The 21,248-nt window shown below is 33.5% G+C and overlaps 1 protein-coding gene across 2 annotated transcripts in view; it reads left to right on the top strand.

Moving 5' to 3' along the window:
- Positions 1–21,248, top strand: part of Luzp2 (leucine zipper protein 2) — a 360,889-nt gene that overhangs the window by 279,617 nt on the left and 60,024 nt on the right. For both annotated transcript variants that reach the window (XM_070032711.1, XM_070032712.1), the window contains exon 8: positions 17,570–17,644. In XM_070032711.1, the coding sequence (XP_069888812.1) occupies positions 17,570–17,644 (75 nt within the window). The remainder of the gene's footprint in view (positions 1–17,569; positions 17,645–21,248) is intronic.

The raw sequence follows: 21,248 nt of genomic DNA, 5'->3' as shown, positions 1-21,248 counted from the left end.
ATGAAGCAGATGATTCTCCTTATTCTGGAACACAGAAATCTACAATAAAATTCAATGAGATATTTTCAACAGGATTGCTCATTTATTTATATCCTCATGGAAAAATTCCAATTTTCCCTGGAAGTATTTTCTCATGTCCTTATAATCTTTGTAGTTCAAACTCTCTACTTTTTTAAAAGCAGTAACAGAGTTCTTTGCCCTCAGTCTTTCCTCCTAAGCTGTCTTACAGACTTTGGGGAGAAGATTGTGTGTTTCAATTTCAAATGTAACCATTTCTCTACTTTATGTTCTACAGTTATCTATCCATTTCTCATTAAAGTGTTGGTTAAACTTCCAAAATTCTTCAGGCCTCTAATAACGACTCCAGTCTTATTACCATCAAGCAATGGATAATAGGGGGATTGTGTAATTCATAGTTTTGTATTTAAACTATATTTTCTGTTATATTTTAGTTTCTTAACATGTATTTCTATCCTTTCTTCACATGACTATGAATATTTGAAGCGTTTTCTTGAGGTATAGTTTATATAATATAAAATATATCCATTGAAAATGCAGAGTTCAACTATAACCTGAAATTTGTACAACTATCCTAGAAACTAACTTTATAATGTGTTTTTTGCACAGAAAAATAACCCAGTCCAACATCAGTAACTTGGAATTTGCTTCCTATAATTAAGCCATAGGCAATATGTAGAGTAACTTTTGTCTGGAGAGTATTTAAAAATAATTTTGATATTTCTTATTATTCAATATTGGGTATCTTATTTTTGGGTATGGTCAGTTAGCACAATATATTGAATATTTATCTTATAGTGTGTTAATATATCATTTTATTTGTCCTTCCCCCCTCTCCCACCCTTCCCCGCCCCCTTCCCCCTCCCCGCCCCCGCGCCAAAGTTTTTAGACATAACGTCTTGTACATCTCATTGTTAGCTCATATGCCTGAGTCTAGATCCATTCATTTTAAACTGAGTCGTTGAGAATTGTTGAGCTTATTTTTATATTACTTTTCTTTTTGGCTTCTTTCTTTTTTCTTCTCTTTTTGGTTTCCATTATTTGTGTGTTGGTATGGGCAAAAGTGACCTATATTTGTTTGAAACCATGCTCATTTTTCTTCATGTTGTTTCTTTTGTTTTGTAGAGAAGGAAATTTTGTTGAAAGTTTAGATTAATTATCTTTTTAAGGTTAAAAGGACCTGTTAATGAAGACTTCGGTAGCAAAGTTTCTTAGGGTTTGAGTGGTACAGCATTTACCACGCACACATAAAGCTCTAGATTCCAATATTTACCACCACAAACACATCTAATTTCATTTTTGTTGTGTTTTCTGTGATCATCTCATGACATAGCTCAGGTGAAACCTCCAGTTTTTATTTCATCCTATATTTTCTTTGTCAGATAGTAAAATAGAAAGTTCTATGCAACATTAAAATTGTTATATTTGGAAAGCAAAAATGAAGCATAAAAAAGTGTAATAATTGGTGGAAATTACCATGACCTTGTTAGCACTTTACTTGTCTTCACTAGGTAAACACTTCAGAATTAGGTGTTTGTGTACTGAGAACCAAATAGGAGAAAGAATCTAGGGTCACAATTGTGTAGACTTATTAATAAGCTCATTTTTGCTTTGACATGTAGTTGTACAAGTACTTAGAGAATTTTGCAAACCTTAAATATCCAGTAGGTATACTTATTAGCACATTTTTGTCATGTGGTCAGTATTTCATCAAGTTATATTGATACTATTATTCCACCTGGTAGAAGACAAACCAAGATGAATACAAAGAATCTTTCCATAATCTTAAACAGAAATAGGACAAAATAGGATAAAGTATCAAAGCCTCTGTTTGTATATGTGTGTATGTGTGTGTGTTTGTTGGTCATATGGCTTGTACTCTGGGCCTGGGTGCTGTCCTTCACCTTTTCAGCTCAAGGCTGGATCTCTACTTCTTGAGCCTCAGCACCATTTCCAGTTTTCTAGGGTTTTATTGGAGATAAGAATTTCACAGTTGCTCTTGCACAGGCTGGCTTTGAAGCAAGATCCTCAGATCTCAGCCTCCAGAGTAGAGAGGATTACAGATGTCAGCCACTGGCACCCAGCAATAAAGTATCAAAGCTTTGAAGTTCATTGTTCTTTCCTGTGGCCCTAATTACAGGCATTTATTAAGTATTAATTTGGAAGGAATGAACAAAATTATTCATTGTTCAATAAAGATTTGTACTTAGTTTTAAATATGTTTTATTCTTCCTGTGGTCTTAGTCATCTTATTTGCTCAAGTAAACTATGTTTAAATGAATAAAAATAATCCTGTTTTATTATATACCAGAAAGTTCTTAGTCCATCATATCTAGTAATGAAAAACAGGAAATATTATATGGCAAGGAAAGAAAACTTATACTCTACTGTCATATAAAAGTAGCAAAAGTAGAAAACAATTGTTCTACTTCCTGACAGAACTTCATGTCATCCTTCATTGTAGTAGATGAATAACTGTGAATGGCAAATGACTCTGTATGTTTTGTATTCTAACTACATAGTAAATTCTTGTAGATGGAATTGATATCTCTTGCATCTTCCTCACTAGTACAATTTACATACTTACTGGTCCATAGAAGAATACATAGTAAGTATGAATTCTACAAGTATCAACCATAATTTATTTGAATCATTGAGGATAATAGATCATATATTTTCATATATTTTCAACTAAGTTTATGTAGAATTTTAGATCTGGTATTAAAATTACCAAGTATTACATAATATGAAATTAGGTTGATTAAAGAAATCCTCCAAAAACTTTAAAATGAGGGAGGAGGAGAGGAGTTAAGAATAAGTAATATAAATAGCATAAATTGGATCAAAGTACATTACTTATATTCTTCAATTACCAGAATCAAGCGCCTTGCACAATTAATTTATGTAAATAAATATTTTAAAGAAAATAACCTGGTTATAATATGGAATATCATTCTTTAAATATAATGAAAAGTATAATTATCTTCATGATTATCTTTACAATTTACTGAACATCATGTATTATGAGCATATTAGACTTTAAAGATCGCTTATAGTTTAGATAAGTGACAATCCTGGGGTTTTAGCTCAGGGCCTGGGATCTGAACTTGAACTTCTCTTGCTCAAGGCTACTGCTCCAGCACTTGAGCCATAGCTCCACTTTCACCGTTTTTGGAGATTAGACTTTCACAGACTTTCCTGCCCAACCTGACTTCAAACTACAATTCTAAGATCTCAGACTCTGAAGTAGCACTAGGATTATACCCATAAAGCACTGATGCCCAGCTGAACAAAATTTTGATATTATTATTACCATCAAATATTTCAAGGTACCTATGTGATTTATCAATGAACAAAGTTTCAATAGCTTGGCAGAGTTTATATTCAAGTGTATTAGACAGGTAATAGTCTAAAAACAGAAAAATTATTTAGAATACTTTCAAGGTTAAGAAAAAGTGGAGTGGAATAAAGAATGGATCATACCTGGTATGAAGTACTTATCTCCATAACACATTGGGCCTCCAGTTTTCAATTTGCACATATGGAAAATGAGAACAATTCATATACTTGTGTTTGACTGTTAAATATATTTGTAAACTGATTTAAACTTGATTTGCACTTCTGTGGTATTTCAAACTTAAGTTTTTAACTGCTACAAATTATAGGTTTGTTGTTTGTGATTACATGAAAAGTGAAATATTGAGATAGAATGAAGCTATATGGGAATCTAATTTTTCCAGGACTTCTTTGTTGCCTAGGGATTGCTATCCCTAGGCAAGAAAATTCAGTGTATCCTATTTTTTGGTTCTACATTTAAATTCAAGTGAAGAAAACAAAAGAAGATAACAGTGTATTATGAAATGACTATATACATATATATTTTAAAAACTCTAACAATATCTATTAAAATGAACTTGAAGAAAAATGCGCATTCAGAATGGGAGGAACTTTGATATACTGATATGTAGATAGATGCTTCAATATGTAATGCTTTCAGAAATTTACTAAAAGCCACCAAGCAAAGGATGTTTAGGAAAAAAAAAACATTTGGTGCAGCTACTGTTCTTTGGCAGTGACAAAAATTATTAAACAATTGACTTAATGCAGCCTCCAAATGATAGTAGGAATTGCACAGAGAGGAGACCTTAACATCCAAACAAATTCATATAGAAAAAAACATCATAAATATTCTCACCAACTTAATAGTCATCTCTACAAAATTGTGTGCTGCGTTGTATCTATATCTCTTAAAATTAATATTAATATTAATAAACCATCAATTCTTGCAACATTTAGGTAAAAGTGCAACTATTGTGTTCCATGCAAGTGGCTAATGAACTTAAAAGTTCTCAAATGAAAATGTGCTGGAGTGTTATAATGACAATTTGGATTCTTCAGAATGTTTCAAGATAAATAGGTAGAATGCTCAATATCAAAACAGGGGTTAAAAATGTAAATATACTATAAGAGAAGCTTACAGTATATAAGAGAAACTTGTCTTCTTAGTTCCAGTATGTGAAATTAACATTAAATTTACTCATTTGTTATTTCCTTCTTCCAATAATTACCAATAATGCCCTGTATGTGCTCTAAAAATACTTATTTAGCAGTTATCAAAATGGATTCAAATCCCAGCTGTCAATGAGCATCTTTTGAAGTAAATGAATGACATGTTTTAACAATCAAACAAATCAAAATGGCACTTGTAAGTATGCATAGAAGTTAACCAGTTTATAATGATTCAGCTACAATTTTTTTAGATATCAAATCACTATTCTAACAACTGATGAATTACTATTGCCATTTCATCCAAGCCCATCTCCTGAAACCATACACCTCTGACTTGCCTTTATTTATCACTCACGAATACATTCTAAAGACCCATTGTGCCACAGTGGTCTGGTCATCATACCCAATACCTTGTATTTCTCTATATTGTTCAGAAGAAGAAAGCAAGTCATAGTGGAAGGACATGTAATATTGTAGAGTGTGTTGCCTGCAATTGCCTTCCTATTTGTAGGAAACTACCATGGAACAAAGTATTATCTATGCCTAAATCACTGTTGTCTTCCCGACAGTACCGCCTCTGTATTGTGGCAATAGCTCCAGACCATAAATTGCTTGACTATAGTTCTGAGTTGAATTTACACTGTCAGAAAGTATCGTTGTTTGCATTATCTGACATCTGGCACCCATTGTCCCATGTCATCTACAGACTACAAATGTGCATTACCAATAAGCTGCTGTTCATTCTTATGCTTTGAGTGTTAGTAATGAACTTTCCAAACTGATCTGGACCCATTATTTATATCCTGGCTGAATGGGAGTTTAGTGGGCCAGCTTAGGAGTGAAGTTTTTTGCATACTGTTGCCTAGGGATTGCTTGAATGCTTGAGGTCGGTAAAGCAATGAACACCCAAGACTTATTCGTGCATTCATTTCAAAGTCTTATTTTGTTGGTTTATATCAATACCACACATATATTTTCTATTTTGAACAACACAATTGTTATAGGTATTAGGAGAAACCCTACAACAATCAACAGCATACTACAAGAATGATGCTAAAACTATATCTGTAGTTCAGAAGTGGGTCTTTATGAGAATGGCATCTCACCTAAGATTTGGAGGGTGTTTACGAATTTCTCAGTAGTATTTTATTTTGGGGGGGTCCGGATGTGGGGCCTGAACATTTGGGCCTGGGCGCTGTCCCTCAGCTCTTCAGCTCAAGGGTAGCACTCTACCACTTGAGCCACAGCGCCACTTCTGGCTTTTTTCTTTTTGCTTATGTGGTGCTGAGGAATTGAACCCAGGGCCTCATGCATTCAAGGCAAGTGCTCTACCACTGAGCCACCTTCCCAGCCCCTCTCAGTAGTATTGAGCTGCAAGAAATTGTCCATAATTGAAGGCAGAAGGAGGCAGTGCCACAGATGATCATCCCGAGGCATTTACATTTACCTTATACAATGAAAACAAGGAAGCAGCACTTCACTTGTGTCCACATACATCATCTGACATGATAGCAAATATCCACAATGACATCAGAAAAATCACAGTTCTGAGACTCCAAAATAAAGCCACCAAGCAAAGCTTTATTTTATTGTGAAACAGTAATATTCATTAAAAAATTTAATCAGGCCGGGCGCCAGTGGCTCACGCCTGTAATCCTAGCTATTCAGGAGGCTGAGATCTGAGGATCTCGGTTCAAAGCCAGCCTGGGCAAGAAAGACCATGAGACTCCTATCTCCAATAAACCCCCAGAAAACTGGAAGTGGCACTGTAGCTCAAGTGGTAGAGCGCTAGCCTTGAGCTGAAGAGCTGAGGGACAGCACCCAGGCCCAGAGTTCAAGCTCCATGAATGACAAAAAAAAAAAAAATTGGTCAGGAGGAAAAATAATGTTTTTCAAGAAAATCAGCATGGTGGGCTGGAAAGGTGGCTCAGTGGTAGAGCGCTTGCCTTGCATGCCTGAGGCCCTGGGTTCGATTCCTCAGCACCACATAAGCAAAAGGAAAAAAGCCGGAAGTGGTGCTGTGGCTCAAGTGGTAGAGCGCTAGCCTTGAGCTGAAGAGCTGAGGGACAGTGCCTAGGCCCAGAGTTCAGGCCCCATGACCGGACCAAAAAAAAAAAAAATCAGCATGGTAGAGTTTCTAGGATGGCTTCCTGGAGATGCAGGTATACTGTAGAAAATGCAGGCAGAACAGACAGCAGTGAACACAGCAACATGTATAAGACTAAAATGATGACCCAGTTTTCCTATTAAAAATAGTGCAGAGAGAAAAAAGAATAAGCATGAGTTGAAGACAAATTGCTGATTGTTATTAACAGGGGCAGAGATAATCCTGTTGAATACCCTTACAATATAATTTTAAAATCATTTCTATTCTAATGGCCCAAATATATTCAATGTTATCACATACCAGAAAAAGTAATTTGTAGAAGTCTGCACATGAGGATATTGAATTATTGAATGGGTGGTTTGTTTTGGATATTCTAAGCCAGGCAAAGTAATTACAAAAGTCCTTATAAAGAAAGGTGATGGTAGGAAGGTCACAGTAAGAAATGACAATATATCAGTGAAAACAGCTTTGAATGATGTGGGCAATACAGGAGCTGAGAGATTCTTCTCTAAGCCCTCCAAAAAGAACGAGGCTGTTGACACTTTGAGACATACTTTGGATCTTTGACCTTAACATTTAAATAAAAAACAACTAAAATTGACTTTATGTCAGGTACTAAACTGATGGCGATTTCTTATAGAAGCAACAAGAAACTAACATAATATCCAATGACAATAATAAAGAGTGAAGAGGGGATGATTTCTGTTCTATGCAGCCTCAGTATGAAGGATCACATAATGACTAGAAAAAAATTAAGAAATAAAAAATTTGAATTTCTTCTCAATGGGAAACTAGAAGTTTGGATTGATGAATCCTAAGTGTAATGGGAGATAAAGCTTTTGGTGAATTATTACATTTAGTTGACAAGAAGGATGATACAAAAATGATGTTTTGTTTTCTTCCATAGGGTGGTTTAGACTTGACACAATTTTCTTTTAGTTACAAATATTAAATATGTGAGCTTGAAGACAAGCATTTTCAAACTATGTTATGTATTTTTGTTCTTCCCTTAGAGTAGGTAGAAAGACAGCTTTGATTCCAACAAATGCCAACGTAGTTTCTTTTTTTTTGGGGGGGGGGTCTGGTTGTGGGGCCTGAACTCTGGGCCTGGACACTGTCCCTCAGCTCTTCAGCTCAAGGCTAGCGCTCTACCACTTGAGCCACAGTGCCACTTCCGGATTTTTTTTTTTTTGCTTATGTGGTGCTGAGAAATTGAACCCAAGGCCTCATGCATGCAAGGCAAGAGCTCTACCACTGAGCTACCTTCCCAGCCCCGCCAATGTAGTTTCTTGAATCTGAATGGAACCTAAAGTCCAACCACAAACACTTGAGAATTGGAATTGAGTGACTGCTTTAAGAAAATATTATCCTCATCTCTAGATGAGCCTTGATAACACATTCCAAATGTATGGGATATGAAATAGATTGAAGCAATTTATCAAAAAGCCCCATTGTTTTTGTTAGAAGGAAGGAATTTAGTATTAATGGCTTAGAAATAATTTGCTTGGATGTATTTTTTGTAAGTGGCCACCATGTTTATGTCCCAACCATAAATATGTTAACAGGATGACAATGAAATTTATTATTGAAAAATGTATGTCTGTATTTCTTAAAAGCAAAGTTTATGGAACTTTATAATTTGATATATTAAAATGTAATGGCTCTTATAAAGAGATAAAATGTGAAAGTATTTCTGTTTATTTTGGGATCTAAATTTAGTTCTTATATATGTATTAGCCATTCAATATCAAACCTGTTAGTATTAATCATCAATTATTAAGGTTGAAAAGAACTTGATGGCCAAAATTAATGTTAATAATACACATAATGTTGCTATTACTGGTATGGGTTTAATAACCATAAAACAATTATTGGCTGATACCTAACTTTATAGTTAAGGAATGCAAAGATGATGGTGGTGATGAGTTTTATATGTTTGTTCTTCTTAGCAAAATCCAAAACTCTGGTTCAGTGCTTCTGAACATACATACATACATACATACATACATACATACATACATACACACAAATGTTAGAAGTAGAGGTCTGGATCTATTCTGATTCTATACAAATTAGTTAAACATGCACACAAATATATGTGTATACATTTATATATAGTTATTTTTTCGGTGTTTGATATTTTTAATAAGTGAAGAACATTAAATAAAACATTTCTCTAATCTTTGGAATTTTCTTTAAGCATTTTGATTTATATATCATACTAAATTTAAGCTCATATCATTAAATTAAAAATATGTAAAATAATTATAAATTTTATACACCAATATCTTCAATGGTTACAAATATTGTATATAGATTCAGACTGATGACATTCAAATTCCAAATCTGCTATTTCCCAGCTCTGTAAATTTATCAATGTATTTGATTTTTTTGTATATGCTCTCCTAATTTCAAAACAATAGAAATAATATTATGTTCTAGATTGAGCTTTACTTATGTGATATTACAGTTAACATTCAGTCTAGACAGAAAATAATTGTAATCTCCTATCTTTGAGTTGTAACCTATTATCCATTTGTATTTCATTTAGTCTTTTGGAATGTGTGATTTTGAGGTGGTAAGATAAAAATCTATTATAGAAGTCTTCATTCTTCTTTGTCTTGATTGTAAATCATATACACAGATAGACACATACATAAACCTGTAATTGAGGTTTGTTTTTTTTTTTGTTTTGTTTTGTTTTTTTGGTCATTCTTGTCTGTGGCTTGAAGTCAATTCCTGGGCACATTCCCTGAGCCTCTTTGGGTGCCAGTCTTGTGCTCTACCACTTGAGCCACAATACCACTTCCAGCTTCTTCTGAGTAATTTATCCAGGATAAGAGTCTCATCAAGGGGCTGGAAAGATGGCTCACTGGTAGAGTGCTGGCCTTGCATGCATGAGGTCCTGGGTTCAATTCCTCAGCACCACATAAGCGAAAAAAAAAATGCTGGAAGTGGCGCTGTGGCTCCAGTGGTAGAGCACTAGCCTTGAGCTGAAGAGTTGAGGGAAAGCACCCAGACCCAGAGTTAAGGCCCCCCACAATGAGCAACAACAACAACAAAAAGAGTCTCATCAACTGTTCTACCTGGGCTGGCCTTGAACTGCTATCCTCAGATCTCAGGCTTTTGCGTAGCTAGAATTACAAGTGTGAGCCCCTGGCACCAGGCAGATGTTATCTTTGATTTAAATACCATAGATTTAAACTTTGTTTCCTTGGATTCTGTACCAAGTTATTCCCATGTTAGAATAAATAAAAACTTTTTTATTAGAATTTTAATTCAGAACCTAAAATCTGGAAATGTCTGCATCTTTTTATCACTGGCATGTTACTCTCTTCTGTAATAATTGTCTTGGAGCCAACAATATTGCTTTTTATATTTGACTGCAAGGATTTTTGGAACAAATTTTACAGCTCAGTCAAGATAAATGGCTAGAAGTTTATGGAATAATTTTCAGGACTTTTTTCTACTGTTATTCGACAGATCTTACCTTCAGGACTACTTACTATAGGTTTTCCATAAATAGATCATGCCAACAATACTGTTTTAAAACAGACTTGTGTTTTTATTATGAAAAGTATCTTCCAATTCTTGGGGAAAAGTAAGTAATAACATTGATACATAGTTTGCTCTTCTATAAATCTCATAGAAATTCTTTAGGAAAATTAAAACAGATGAATATTTATCTAGAAGGAAAATTAGTGAGAAATGAATTGAAGCAATGATGTCAATATATAAACTTAAAAATTGTGGAATATTAGGTAAATTCAAACTGCAAATTTAGTCACATACCATTGTACTAAATGTTTTTGTTGAAATTTCTGGATCAAGAAAATGTGACACACACACACACACACACACACACACACACACACACACACACACAATGGAATTCTTTGCTTCCATCAGAAAGAATGACACTGCCCCATTTCTAAGGAAATGGAAGAACTTGGAAAAATCATATTAAATGCAGTAAGCCAGACCCAAAGAAATGTAGGGCCCATGTAGTCTCTTTTTTCTAATAATTACTATACATCTTGGAAACTCTTAACAGATGAACAGAATAGCTTAATTGCTATGTACATATGAACATATAAGATCATGTCAAGCAAAATAAACTCCAAGACATGGACACAAGAAATTTTTCTTTATTGTTATTTTTAATGTACTATGTGATTTTTTTTGTTTCTTTTCTATGTTCTTCCCCCAATGTTATATTCCTTTTTGTCACTGTATTTGATTTTGATACCCTGGTATTGTATATATGTTTACTTGAATTTGGGAAGAGAAGAGGAACAACAGAATGGTGAGACAAAGGACAAGGAGGGAATGAATGCAACAGTGATATTCACAAAACAATACATTGGAAATAATCTCTACAATTTGTAGGGGAGAATGAGAAGGGAGGGAAAGTGGGAGAAAAATGAGGGAAGGGGTAGCAAGTCTGAAAAGAAATATAATTATTACCTTACTTAAATAAATGGAACCCCTCTGTCCATCACCTTGACAATAAAAAATTGTTGAAATTTCTGGATCAAGAAAATGTGATAGGAATTATGTATAGGAATTCTGTGCTTCCATCAGAAAGAATGACACAGTCCCATTTCTAATGAAATGGAAGGACTTGCTTCTACAAGTGATTAACCAATTTTGCCAGCACCATTTACTGAAGAGCCTGTCTTTCTTCCATTCTATTTTTTAACTCTCTTATGGAAGATTAGATGGATATATGTCTGTAGGTTCATTTCTGGGTTTTCAATTCTATTCTATTTGCTCTGAGGTCTGTTCTGGTGCCTGTACCAAGCTGTTTTGATTACTATGGCTTTGTAGTAGAGTTTGAAATTTGGTATTGATATTCCTTCAGCACTGTTCTTTCTGTTGAGGATCATTTTTGCTGTTCAGGGTCTTTATTGTTCCATAGGAATTTTTGGATTGCCTCTTCTATTTCCTTGAAGAATGAGGTTGGAATATTGATAAGTATCACTTGAATTTGTAGATAGCTTTGGAAAGTATTGCCATTTTCACAACGTTGATCCTTCTAATCTAGGAGCATGGGAGATTTTTCCCTTTTGTAAGTTCTGTTTTGATTTCCTTTTTCAGATTTTTAGAGTTTTCATCAGAAAGATTGTTCACTTCTTTGGTTAAGTTAATTCCTAGTTCTTTTATTTTTTGTGGGGCTATTATGAATGGTGTTGCTTTCCTGATTTCAGTCACAATCTTCTCATTGTTAGCATACAGAAAAGCCATTGACTTTTGAGGGTTAATTTTATACCCTGATACTTTGCCAAAGTTTTGAATTAGCTGGAGTAATTTAGGAGTGGAGTCTGTGGGATTTTTTAAATACAAGATCATGTCATCTCCTAAGAGGGAGAGTTTTACTTCATCTTTCCCTATTTGTATCACTTTTATGTTTGCATCTGTCTTATTGTTGTAGCTAGGAATTCTAATACTAAATTGAAGAGAAGTGGAGAGAGTGGACATCCTTTTCTCTTTCCTGAGTTTAGAGGAAATGGCTTTAATTTTTCAACATTAAGTATAATGCTGGCTGTATGTTTAGCATATACAGCCTTTATTGTATTGAGGAATGTTCCATGGATTCCTCATTTTTCCAGATATGGAGTCAAAGCAGGCACCCTGAAAATATTACAGGACAGAATAGGAGAAACCCTAGGTCTCCTTAGCACAAGCTAGAAGCAACAAATCCAAGAAAGTTTGGACACATGGGATTGCACGAAATTGCAGAGCTTCTGCATGGCAAAGAACATAGCTAGCAAGATAAAAAAAAGCCCACAGATTGAGAGAAGATCTTTAATAGCCATACAACAGACAAGGGTTTCATATCTAAAATGTACCTGGAACTCAAAAAATTAAATCCTCCAACAACAAATCCTCAAATAAACAACTACCCAATAAATAAATTTGCTAAAGATTTAAAGAGAAACTTCTCTGAAGAGGAAAGAAGTATGACCAATAAACACATGAAGAAATGCTCAACCACTCTAGCCATAAAAGAAATGTACAAGTCATTATGTCCAAAAACGAACTTTACAACTTTGGGGGGGGGAGGATCAGGTGGGGGATGGTGGAGGGAAAATGGGAAGGGATGGGATGGGGAAACAAAGAGGAGGCAACAATGCTTGAAAAGAAATGTACTGGTTATCTTGCCCATGTAATTGTAACTCCTTTGTATGGAATTCTCACAATAAAAAAAGAAAAAATGCAAATCAAAACAACACTGAGATACCACCTCACCCCATTTAGAATGGCTATAATCAAGAACTCATAACAACAGATGCTGGAGGGGATGTGGCCAGAAAGGAACTCTACTGAATTGTTGGTGGGAGTGTAAACTTGTTCAACTACTTTGGAAAGCAGTATGGAGGTTCCTCAATAGATTCCACATAGAGCTCCCCTATGACCCAGCAATCCCACTTTAGGGCATTTACCCAAATGATCACAAACAAGACCATACTAGAGCTACCAGCACAACTATGTTTATTGAGGCATTATTTACCATAGCTAAGATATGAAACCAACTCAGATGCCCCTCAAAGTAAGAATGGATCAAGAAAATGTGGTATACATACACAATGGAATTCTATGCCTCCATCAGAAAGAATGACATTGTCCCATTTGCTTAGAAATACAAAGGCTTGGAAAAATTATATTAAGTGAAGTAAGCCAGGCCCAAAGAAACGAAGGTCCCATGGTTTCCTTTATGTGCAATAACTAGTATATGTATGAGACAAGCAGAAACAGTCAGTCAGATAAGTTGATGTTAGGCAAAATGAACCCCAAAATAAGGACTCAATTTGTTTTTCTTTCTTGGTATTGTTTCTAACATATTTATATGATGATTTCTTTGTTGCTTTGCATGTCCCTCCCCCACGGTGTAACCCCTGTTTTCACTGTATTTGATGTTGGTATAATTTGTGGAGGGGAAGGGAAAAACCAAATTGTTTAAATAGGGATACAGGTGGACCCATTTCAACAATGAAATGTACAAGATGCTAAAAGGAAAAACAAACTTTACAATTTGTAGTGGGGGAGGAGGAAGGCTGTGGGGGGATTGTAATTATGGAGATTGGAGGGATGGCAAGAGAAAAACAAAGGAGGAGGCAACGATGCTTGGTAAGAAATGAACTCATTACCTTGCTCATGTAATTGTAACCCCTCTGTACAGAATTTTCCCAATTTAAAAAAACTTATTAATAATAAGAAAAGATATGTAAGGACTTGGAATAAAACATATTGAGCGAAGTAAATGAGACCCAAAGTAACATAGATCCCATGGTCTCCTTTATTTGTAATAATTCGTATACATCTAGTATATTTTTAGAAGATGAGCAGAATAACTCAGTAGCTATGCACATATGATCACATAAGTTAATGCTAAGTGAAATGAACTACATGACATGGACATAATAAGTTTTTTCTTTGTTGTTTTTCTCAATGTACTACATGATTTCTTTTTTTCTTTTGTGATTTTTACCTCTGTGGTTTATCCCCTGTTGTCACTGTAGTTAATTTTGTTACCCTGGGTATTGTATATACATTCATCTGAACTAGGGATGGGAAAGGGAACAACAAAATGGTAAGACAAAGGACAAAGCATAAAGGGGAACTTATGCAGCAGCAATAATCACAAGGCAATATGTTGGAAATAATCTGTACAAACTTGGGAGGGGATGGGAGGAGGGAAAGAGGGAGAAAAATGAAATAAATGGACCCACAAGTTAGAAAATAAATGTAATCACTATCTTACTTATGTAAATATAACAACTCTCTACATCACCTTGACAATAAAATTTTTAAAAATGTTTAGATATCTTTGTATAGTTTATCTTTTATTTTGCTACATCTAATAGCTGTAGCATTATTTCCTTAAGAGGGTAAAACCAAAAGAAGACTTGTTCATTGAACAAACCAATAGGCTATTCTTAACAGTCTAGTTGAATTTAAACGCAATTGTTACAAATAAACAAAGTAAAACAGTTGAAACAAATAATAACAATACTATAGCAGAAAAAAGGAGCTTTGAGGCCATTTAGTTTGAAGTTATGGAGCATAGAATCAAACAAAACTCCAGAGTATTATGTACTCTGAGGGAGTTTAAAAAATCCTCAGAGTTCTCAAGTTTCATTCTTTTTAGTAAGTTACATTAAGAATTATATGATTATAGGTACTATTGTCTAACAACTGTAACCTTAACTACTATGGAGACTGAGACCTAAGGATTCCAATTCAAAGCCAGTTCAGGCAAAATATATCCATGAGACTCAGGCCTCCACATTACCATCAAAAAGTGGAGGAAAACTTAAGTGCTAGAATACCAGCCTTTATTGACAAATCTATGAAAGAATGTGAGGCCCTGAGCTTAAGCCTAAATACAAGCACCCAAAATGAAAATCAATCCATCAATAAAAATAAATAAGAATGGTAGGTGAGGTCACGATATGATACAATATGAACTTTAGGATTATGCTACAAATCTCAAATGAGAAAATGATTGTCTTAGCTACATGTGAGTACTTTAATTAGAAGAGGCCATTTTTACTTTTCACACAACACTGGGAATGCCTCTTTTCTCAACTCTAGTTTAGAGTCACCTTTGATTAAGACAATAGAATATCATAAGGAAGCTTTGATCTTATTTGTTTACTTCATGTATATTTTGGCCATTGGATGCAAGTGATGTGTCCATATCTTAAAACAATTTCTTCATAAACACAACTCACAATTTGGTTAAGTTCTCTGTATCTTTCATTGCTCTTTGGTTAAGTTCTGGTTTTTCAATGTTTTTTTTTTTTTCCAACCCAGCACCAAAGTATCACAGAATGATGATACCAGTAATTGTTGTAATTGCTTTGATTACTTTTCCTTACACATTTGTAAACCTCTATGGTTTACTTTTTGTTGGCTTTTATCAGATCCACAAAGTTTATGACCCAATATTAGTTTCTTCAGTTGCTATACTGGTTCTTTTAAAGATGTATAGACAATAGGGAAATAAAATAGGTTATCAAGTATTGAGATAGCACCATGGGTCTCATGCTACTCTACATATTTATAACTGCTAACTTATATAATCTTAATCATCAATCCTATAAGGCAAATGTTAGTATTATAATCAGATTTGCTCAACAGGAAAGTGAAACATTCAGAAACTAAATACTTTTTCAAGATATTAAACAGTATCTTTAAATAAAAATATATATTAAGAGAAAAAAGAGATAAAAACAATTCTCCAATTCCAGTTCTTATGTACTTAAGTATATCTCTTATCATCTCTGTTCTATTGTCAATATGATCTTTATACACTGGCCTAGTTTTAACTTACAAGCACAAGAATTATTCATCTTACATAGTTTTAAAAAGTACTAAGCAAAATTTACTTATGTTATTTAGTTTTTTGCTGAAGTTAATCAAATTTTTAAAAATGACATTTTCTAAATGAATTGATAATAGTTGTTGTAAAACAATCTAAAGCCAGAGTCTGAAAGCAACTATCAATTGTGATAGTTAAATAGGCTGGGAATGGATCTTCTTGACTTACTTGTATATTCCCGCAGGGTCCTTTATGTACAAGTAGGTTTACTCTGACCTAAGCTTATCCACAAGAACTTCTCTGAGGCAATTCCACTCCAGAGTTAGTTCACTCATGCATTTCATAGTGTCACATCAGAAGAGCAAAACTGTTTGCGAAAGATTTTTTTCATCCTCTTTGCAACTCACAAGAGAAAAATAAAAACCAATAGGAATGCAAGTATTTTAATGAAGGGAAAAAATCTGTTACTCATATGACCAACAATATGGATACATACAGGAAAAGATGTTCTATGATATGAGCTAATCTATGTGAACTTGTGCCTTTTCTAATTGTTCTTCTTTATTTTCTTGATAATAGCTGTCATGATCAGATTACATGCTCATATATAAATTTAAAATGCAGTGATTTTATGTTAAAATAATGGAAAAGATAATAGGTAATTAAAGCCTCCTATATAATCTATAAAACTTATATCTTATCTAAATTTAAATATAAATATTTTGCGTCTGAGAACTGAGACTTTTCCTTTATTATACACTTACTGCAGCCCATAGTTGTTTATATGGGTTAAACTTCCCTAAATACAATTATTTTTATACTTTGAAATGATTGAATTTATTCTAATAATCAGTAAATTGATAGAACTCATTAAACAAATTAAAGTAATTTAAAACATAATAAACTAGAGCTTAAAAAATTTCAATTTATGAGAAAGAACTTTTCAGAATCTCTGAAAATTCCAGGTTATAGCCCAGCATGAGGGACTATAAAGGTATAGAGATAACTGAAAAGATAAATTGAGGAATAGAATAATGAATAAATGCACAAGCTGATGTAGGTGCTATAGCTATATTTCTTATTAAATTTCCAAGACAGAGGAATTTTACATTCATTCCTGTCCTTAAAAGAAGAAGGGAACTATAAAAGTGATGCACATTTTAACATTATTATCACTGAACGATACCCCTAATTTCTGTCACCTCATTAGGTATTTTAGACTTTATTAATGCTAATATAATTTTGGGCTTCAACATGTGAATTTGCTCATGGATTTGAGGGGGACATGCTTAAGTTCAATTCAAATATGAACATTACTGGATATAATAGCAGGATATAATAACATAACTGGATATCATAACAAATGTTTTCAAACACTAGGGTTAAACTTCGGGGAAAAAAAAAACTTTAGACTAATAAAACATTCATCCAGAACACACTATTTCTTCCCTACAGAAAAAGGATCTTGGGATATTGTAGTTTATTTTGAATTCTAAATGATACCTACAGTTTTTATTTCTGTGTTTAATTATCAATAGATGATAAATGATAAAAGTATAGTCCAAGGTTGTAGAATTCACTGGTGATTATTTTTTTCCATATTGCAGGCCCAACAACTGACTGACCTGGAACAAAAACTAGCTATAGCCAAAAATGAATTGGAGAAAGCAGCCCTCGACAGGGTAAGTGTACATCAGTGGACAATCATAAACTTTTGTTTTAGCAAAAAAATTGCTGATGGATGCTTACTTGTTTCTTTTGACTTATTAATGAAACTCTGCATGCTGTGCATATAAGATAGTTATGGAATCCATGAATATTTGATATTCTCCTCAGACACCACTGTTTTCCTTCTTTTTGCGGTTGCATTAAATTGAAGGTTTCATCTCTGATTTCATGGATTTATTTCTACCTTCCTGGCACAGTTATACCACAGCAGCACAAATAACCTTACTTTAAAGTGCCAGGGTAGAAGTTGTACTTTAAGTATGAAGGAAATGAGTTATGAAATAAATGGGAACAGTCATTTATAGCCATCTGTTCTACCTAGCTTTTAAATGTGCACCTGAAATTTTGTACTTTTGTCAAGACTGAAATCCAGTAAACAACTTCATTTGTAATAGTCTCAAAAATACTTAAGAATTAAACAAAGATGTGAATGACCTCTATTATGAAAACTTTAAAATCTGAAAAAAATAAATCATAGCAGATTTAAGGAAATGGAAAAACCTTCCATTCTTCTGGATTGGACAGGTTAACATCATGAAAAGAGCAATGTTTCCCAATGCTATTTACAAATACAATGCAATATCAATTAAAATGCCCAAAACATTCTTCTATGATATAGGGAAAGCAATCCATAAGTTCATATGAAATAATAAAAGACACATAAATTGCCAAAACAATTCTTAGCAGGAAGAATAGTGTTGGCGGAATATCAATACCAAACTTCAAATTCTATAAAAGCAGCCTGGTACTGGCACAAGAATAGGCCCGATGACACAGGGAGCATAACAGAAGACTCAAAAATGAACCCACAGATGTATAACCAGATAAGATAAGTATGCCAAAAACATAGGATGGAAGACAGGCAACCCCTTCAACAAATGGTGCTGGGAAAATTGGCTATCCACATGGAGAAAATTAAGCTAGATCCTTATATATCACTTTGCACCAGAATCAACCCTAAATGGATCAAAGTTCTCAATGTAGGGTGAGATACCATGAAAATATTACAGAAAGGGGTAGGGGAAACACTAGGGTTCCTAGGCTTGTGTCAAAACTTTTTATGTAAATAGCCAAAAGCATAACAAATTAAACAATGCATAAATGGAATTCAATCAAATTGAAGAGTTTGTTCAATGCAAAAGTCATAGAATGGAAGATAAATACAAAACCCACAGGTTGGGAGAAGGTCTTCACAACAGACAAGTCCTCATAATTAAAATATACTAAAAGCTCAAAAATTACCCCCCCCCCAAATAAACCCTCAAAGAAACAACAACCCAATTGCTAAATTAGCTAAAATTTTGGAGAGACCTTTCATAAGAAAAATGGCTAATAGACACAGGAAGAAATGGCCATAAAAGCAATGCAAAGCATTCCACCTCACCCCATTTTGAAAGGCCATTACCAAGTGCTGACAAAAGGAAATGCTACTAAACTATTGGTGGTAATGTGAACTTGTTCAACCAGTTTAGAAAGCAATATGGATGTTCTTCAAATGATTAACTTTAGAATTACCCTATGCCCCTTCAATTCTACTCTTGGGAATTCATCCAATAGACTTCAAACAAGGCATCTCTAAAGCTACCAGTGCAATGATGCCCACTGCACCATTGTTTACTATAGCAAAGATAGTGATTCAACACATATGTCCCTTAATGGATGAATGGATCAAGAAAATATGGTATCTTTATCTGTATCTACTTACATAGATCAGTAGATTCAGATATAGATCTAGATATATATCAATTGCTTTCTGCTTTTTGAGAGACAATAGCTATGTAATTAGATAGACAGACAGATAGATATAGAAAGATAGAGATGGACATAGAGCTGTATATATAGATACAGATGTAGATATTAGATAGTTTTATAAATACATAGATACAGAAATTTTATGTATATAGATACATATATAGATATATAACTAGATACATATATAAATATAGATATATAGATATATATCGCTATATATCTTTATATACCTATATCTATATATCTATATAAACATAGATCTATATATCTATGTTTATATAGATATATAGATACAGAAATCTGATAGAAATTTTACATGAATGATATTTCATTCATAAGGAATTGGAAAAACTTTGAAACAATTCCCTTAAGTGAAGTAAGCTAGACCCAAAGAAGCATAGTTTGCATGGTTTCCTTCATTTGTTGTAACTAGACTGTGCCTATAAATCTAGAAATAAACATACTGGATAGTAAAAAACAAAATATACACTTGGACATGATGCATTGTACAGGCCTCTAGGCATTCACACAGTGAAATACAAAGAGGATACTCTCAGGAAACGATCACACAGGTTCAATACCTATGCACATATGCTCATATAAAATATTTATTGACATGAACTCCAAGAAATGCAAACAAGAGTGTTTTTTTCCTACTGGATCACTGTCTTTATTTTCTGTACCTTTTGTCTTGTGTGTAAGTTTATCTGTTTGGGGAGGGTAAGGTGGGCACAGAAATTGTAGGACCAATGATGAACAAATGCAACAGTACTACTCACTGGACACTATGTTGAAAATGAACTATACAACCTGTGGGGGGTGGGGCGAAAGATAAAAACTGGAAGAAAGCAAGGGCAGTAGTGACACTAACCCAAAAGAAATGTACTCATTACTGGATTTATATAACCCCTCTGTACATAACTTTTATAATAACAATAAATTAAGAAAGTACACCCAAAGACACTACACGGAAGAATAATTGTTTAATAATAAATGGAGTTAATATAGCTACATGCTATTGCAATCAATGTGTACATTCCATATATTTTCAATAGTCAAATTGATATATTAGTTAAAATATAACATTTGTTAATGAAATATATTTGCATCTTTGTGTTTTTATCTATATATTGTAGGTAAATCTGTAATAAGTAATACTGAGAATGAAAGAAATCAGAATTATAAAATATTGACAATTATTCAAATAAATAAAATATATTGAAAATAGATTTTTATAACATATAAGTGAAAATATGCAATGCACATATGTTGACACTCTTGCTTGTTGATATCAGATAAAAGCATGTGAATGAATGTTCTTATTTGCAATCTTTCCTGTAACAGTTTGAAATTGTCTTTTAAAGACAATGCTATGCATAAGATGCCCTTATGAATATTTGAAACTAGTAGATTTCTTTGGAGAAAACTTTTTATCTTCCAAAAAGTATACAGATACACAGAAATACTCATTAATTAATATTAGAACACATATATATCGCATGCATTAGCTTCACGTGATATGTACAACTGTGGGCATGAGATATGCAACATACATGTATGTTACTATTAGATTTGTATATATAATATCATATATATATTGTAATTGAGTATTATCTATGGCGTGTACATATATTATGGAACTAATGCTGTGCTTTTTAACATCTAATTCAGACTGTTCATAACGTAATATATGTCATGTTGTTCTCCATATGAACCTAAAATTTTTAAAGTCAGTTTTTAAGATAGAAGAGTATCTATATGTTGTCAGTTGCTCTCTATTTTTTATATGTGTGACAGTATCTAAGT

This window comes from Dipodomys merriami, unplaced genomic scaffold (genome assembly GCF_024711535.1).
Source record: "Dipodomys merriami isolate MVZ:Mamm:240054 unplaced genomic scaffold, mDipMer1.0.p SCAF_21, whole genome shotgun sequence".
Lineage (NCBI taxonomy): Eukaryota > Metazoa > Chordata > Mammalia > Rodentia > Heteromyidae > Dipodomys > Dipodomys merriami.
This window is presented reverse-complemented; position numbering and strand designations above follow the sequence as displayed.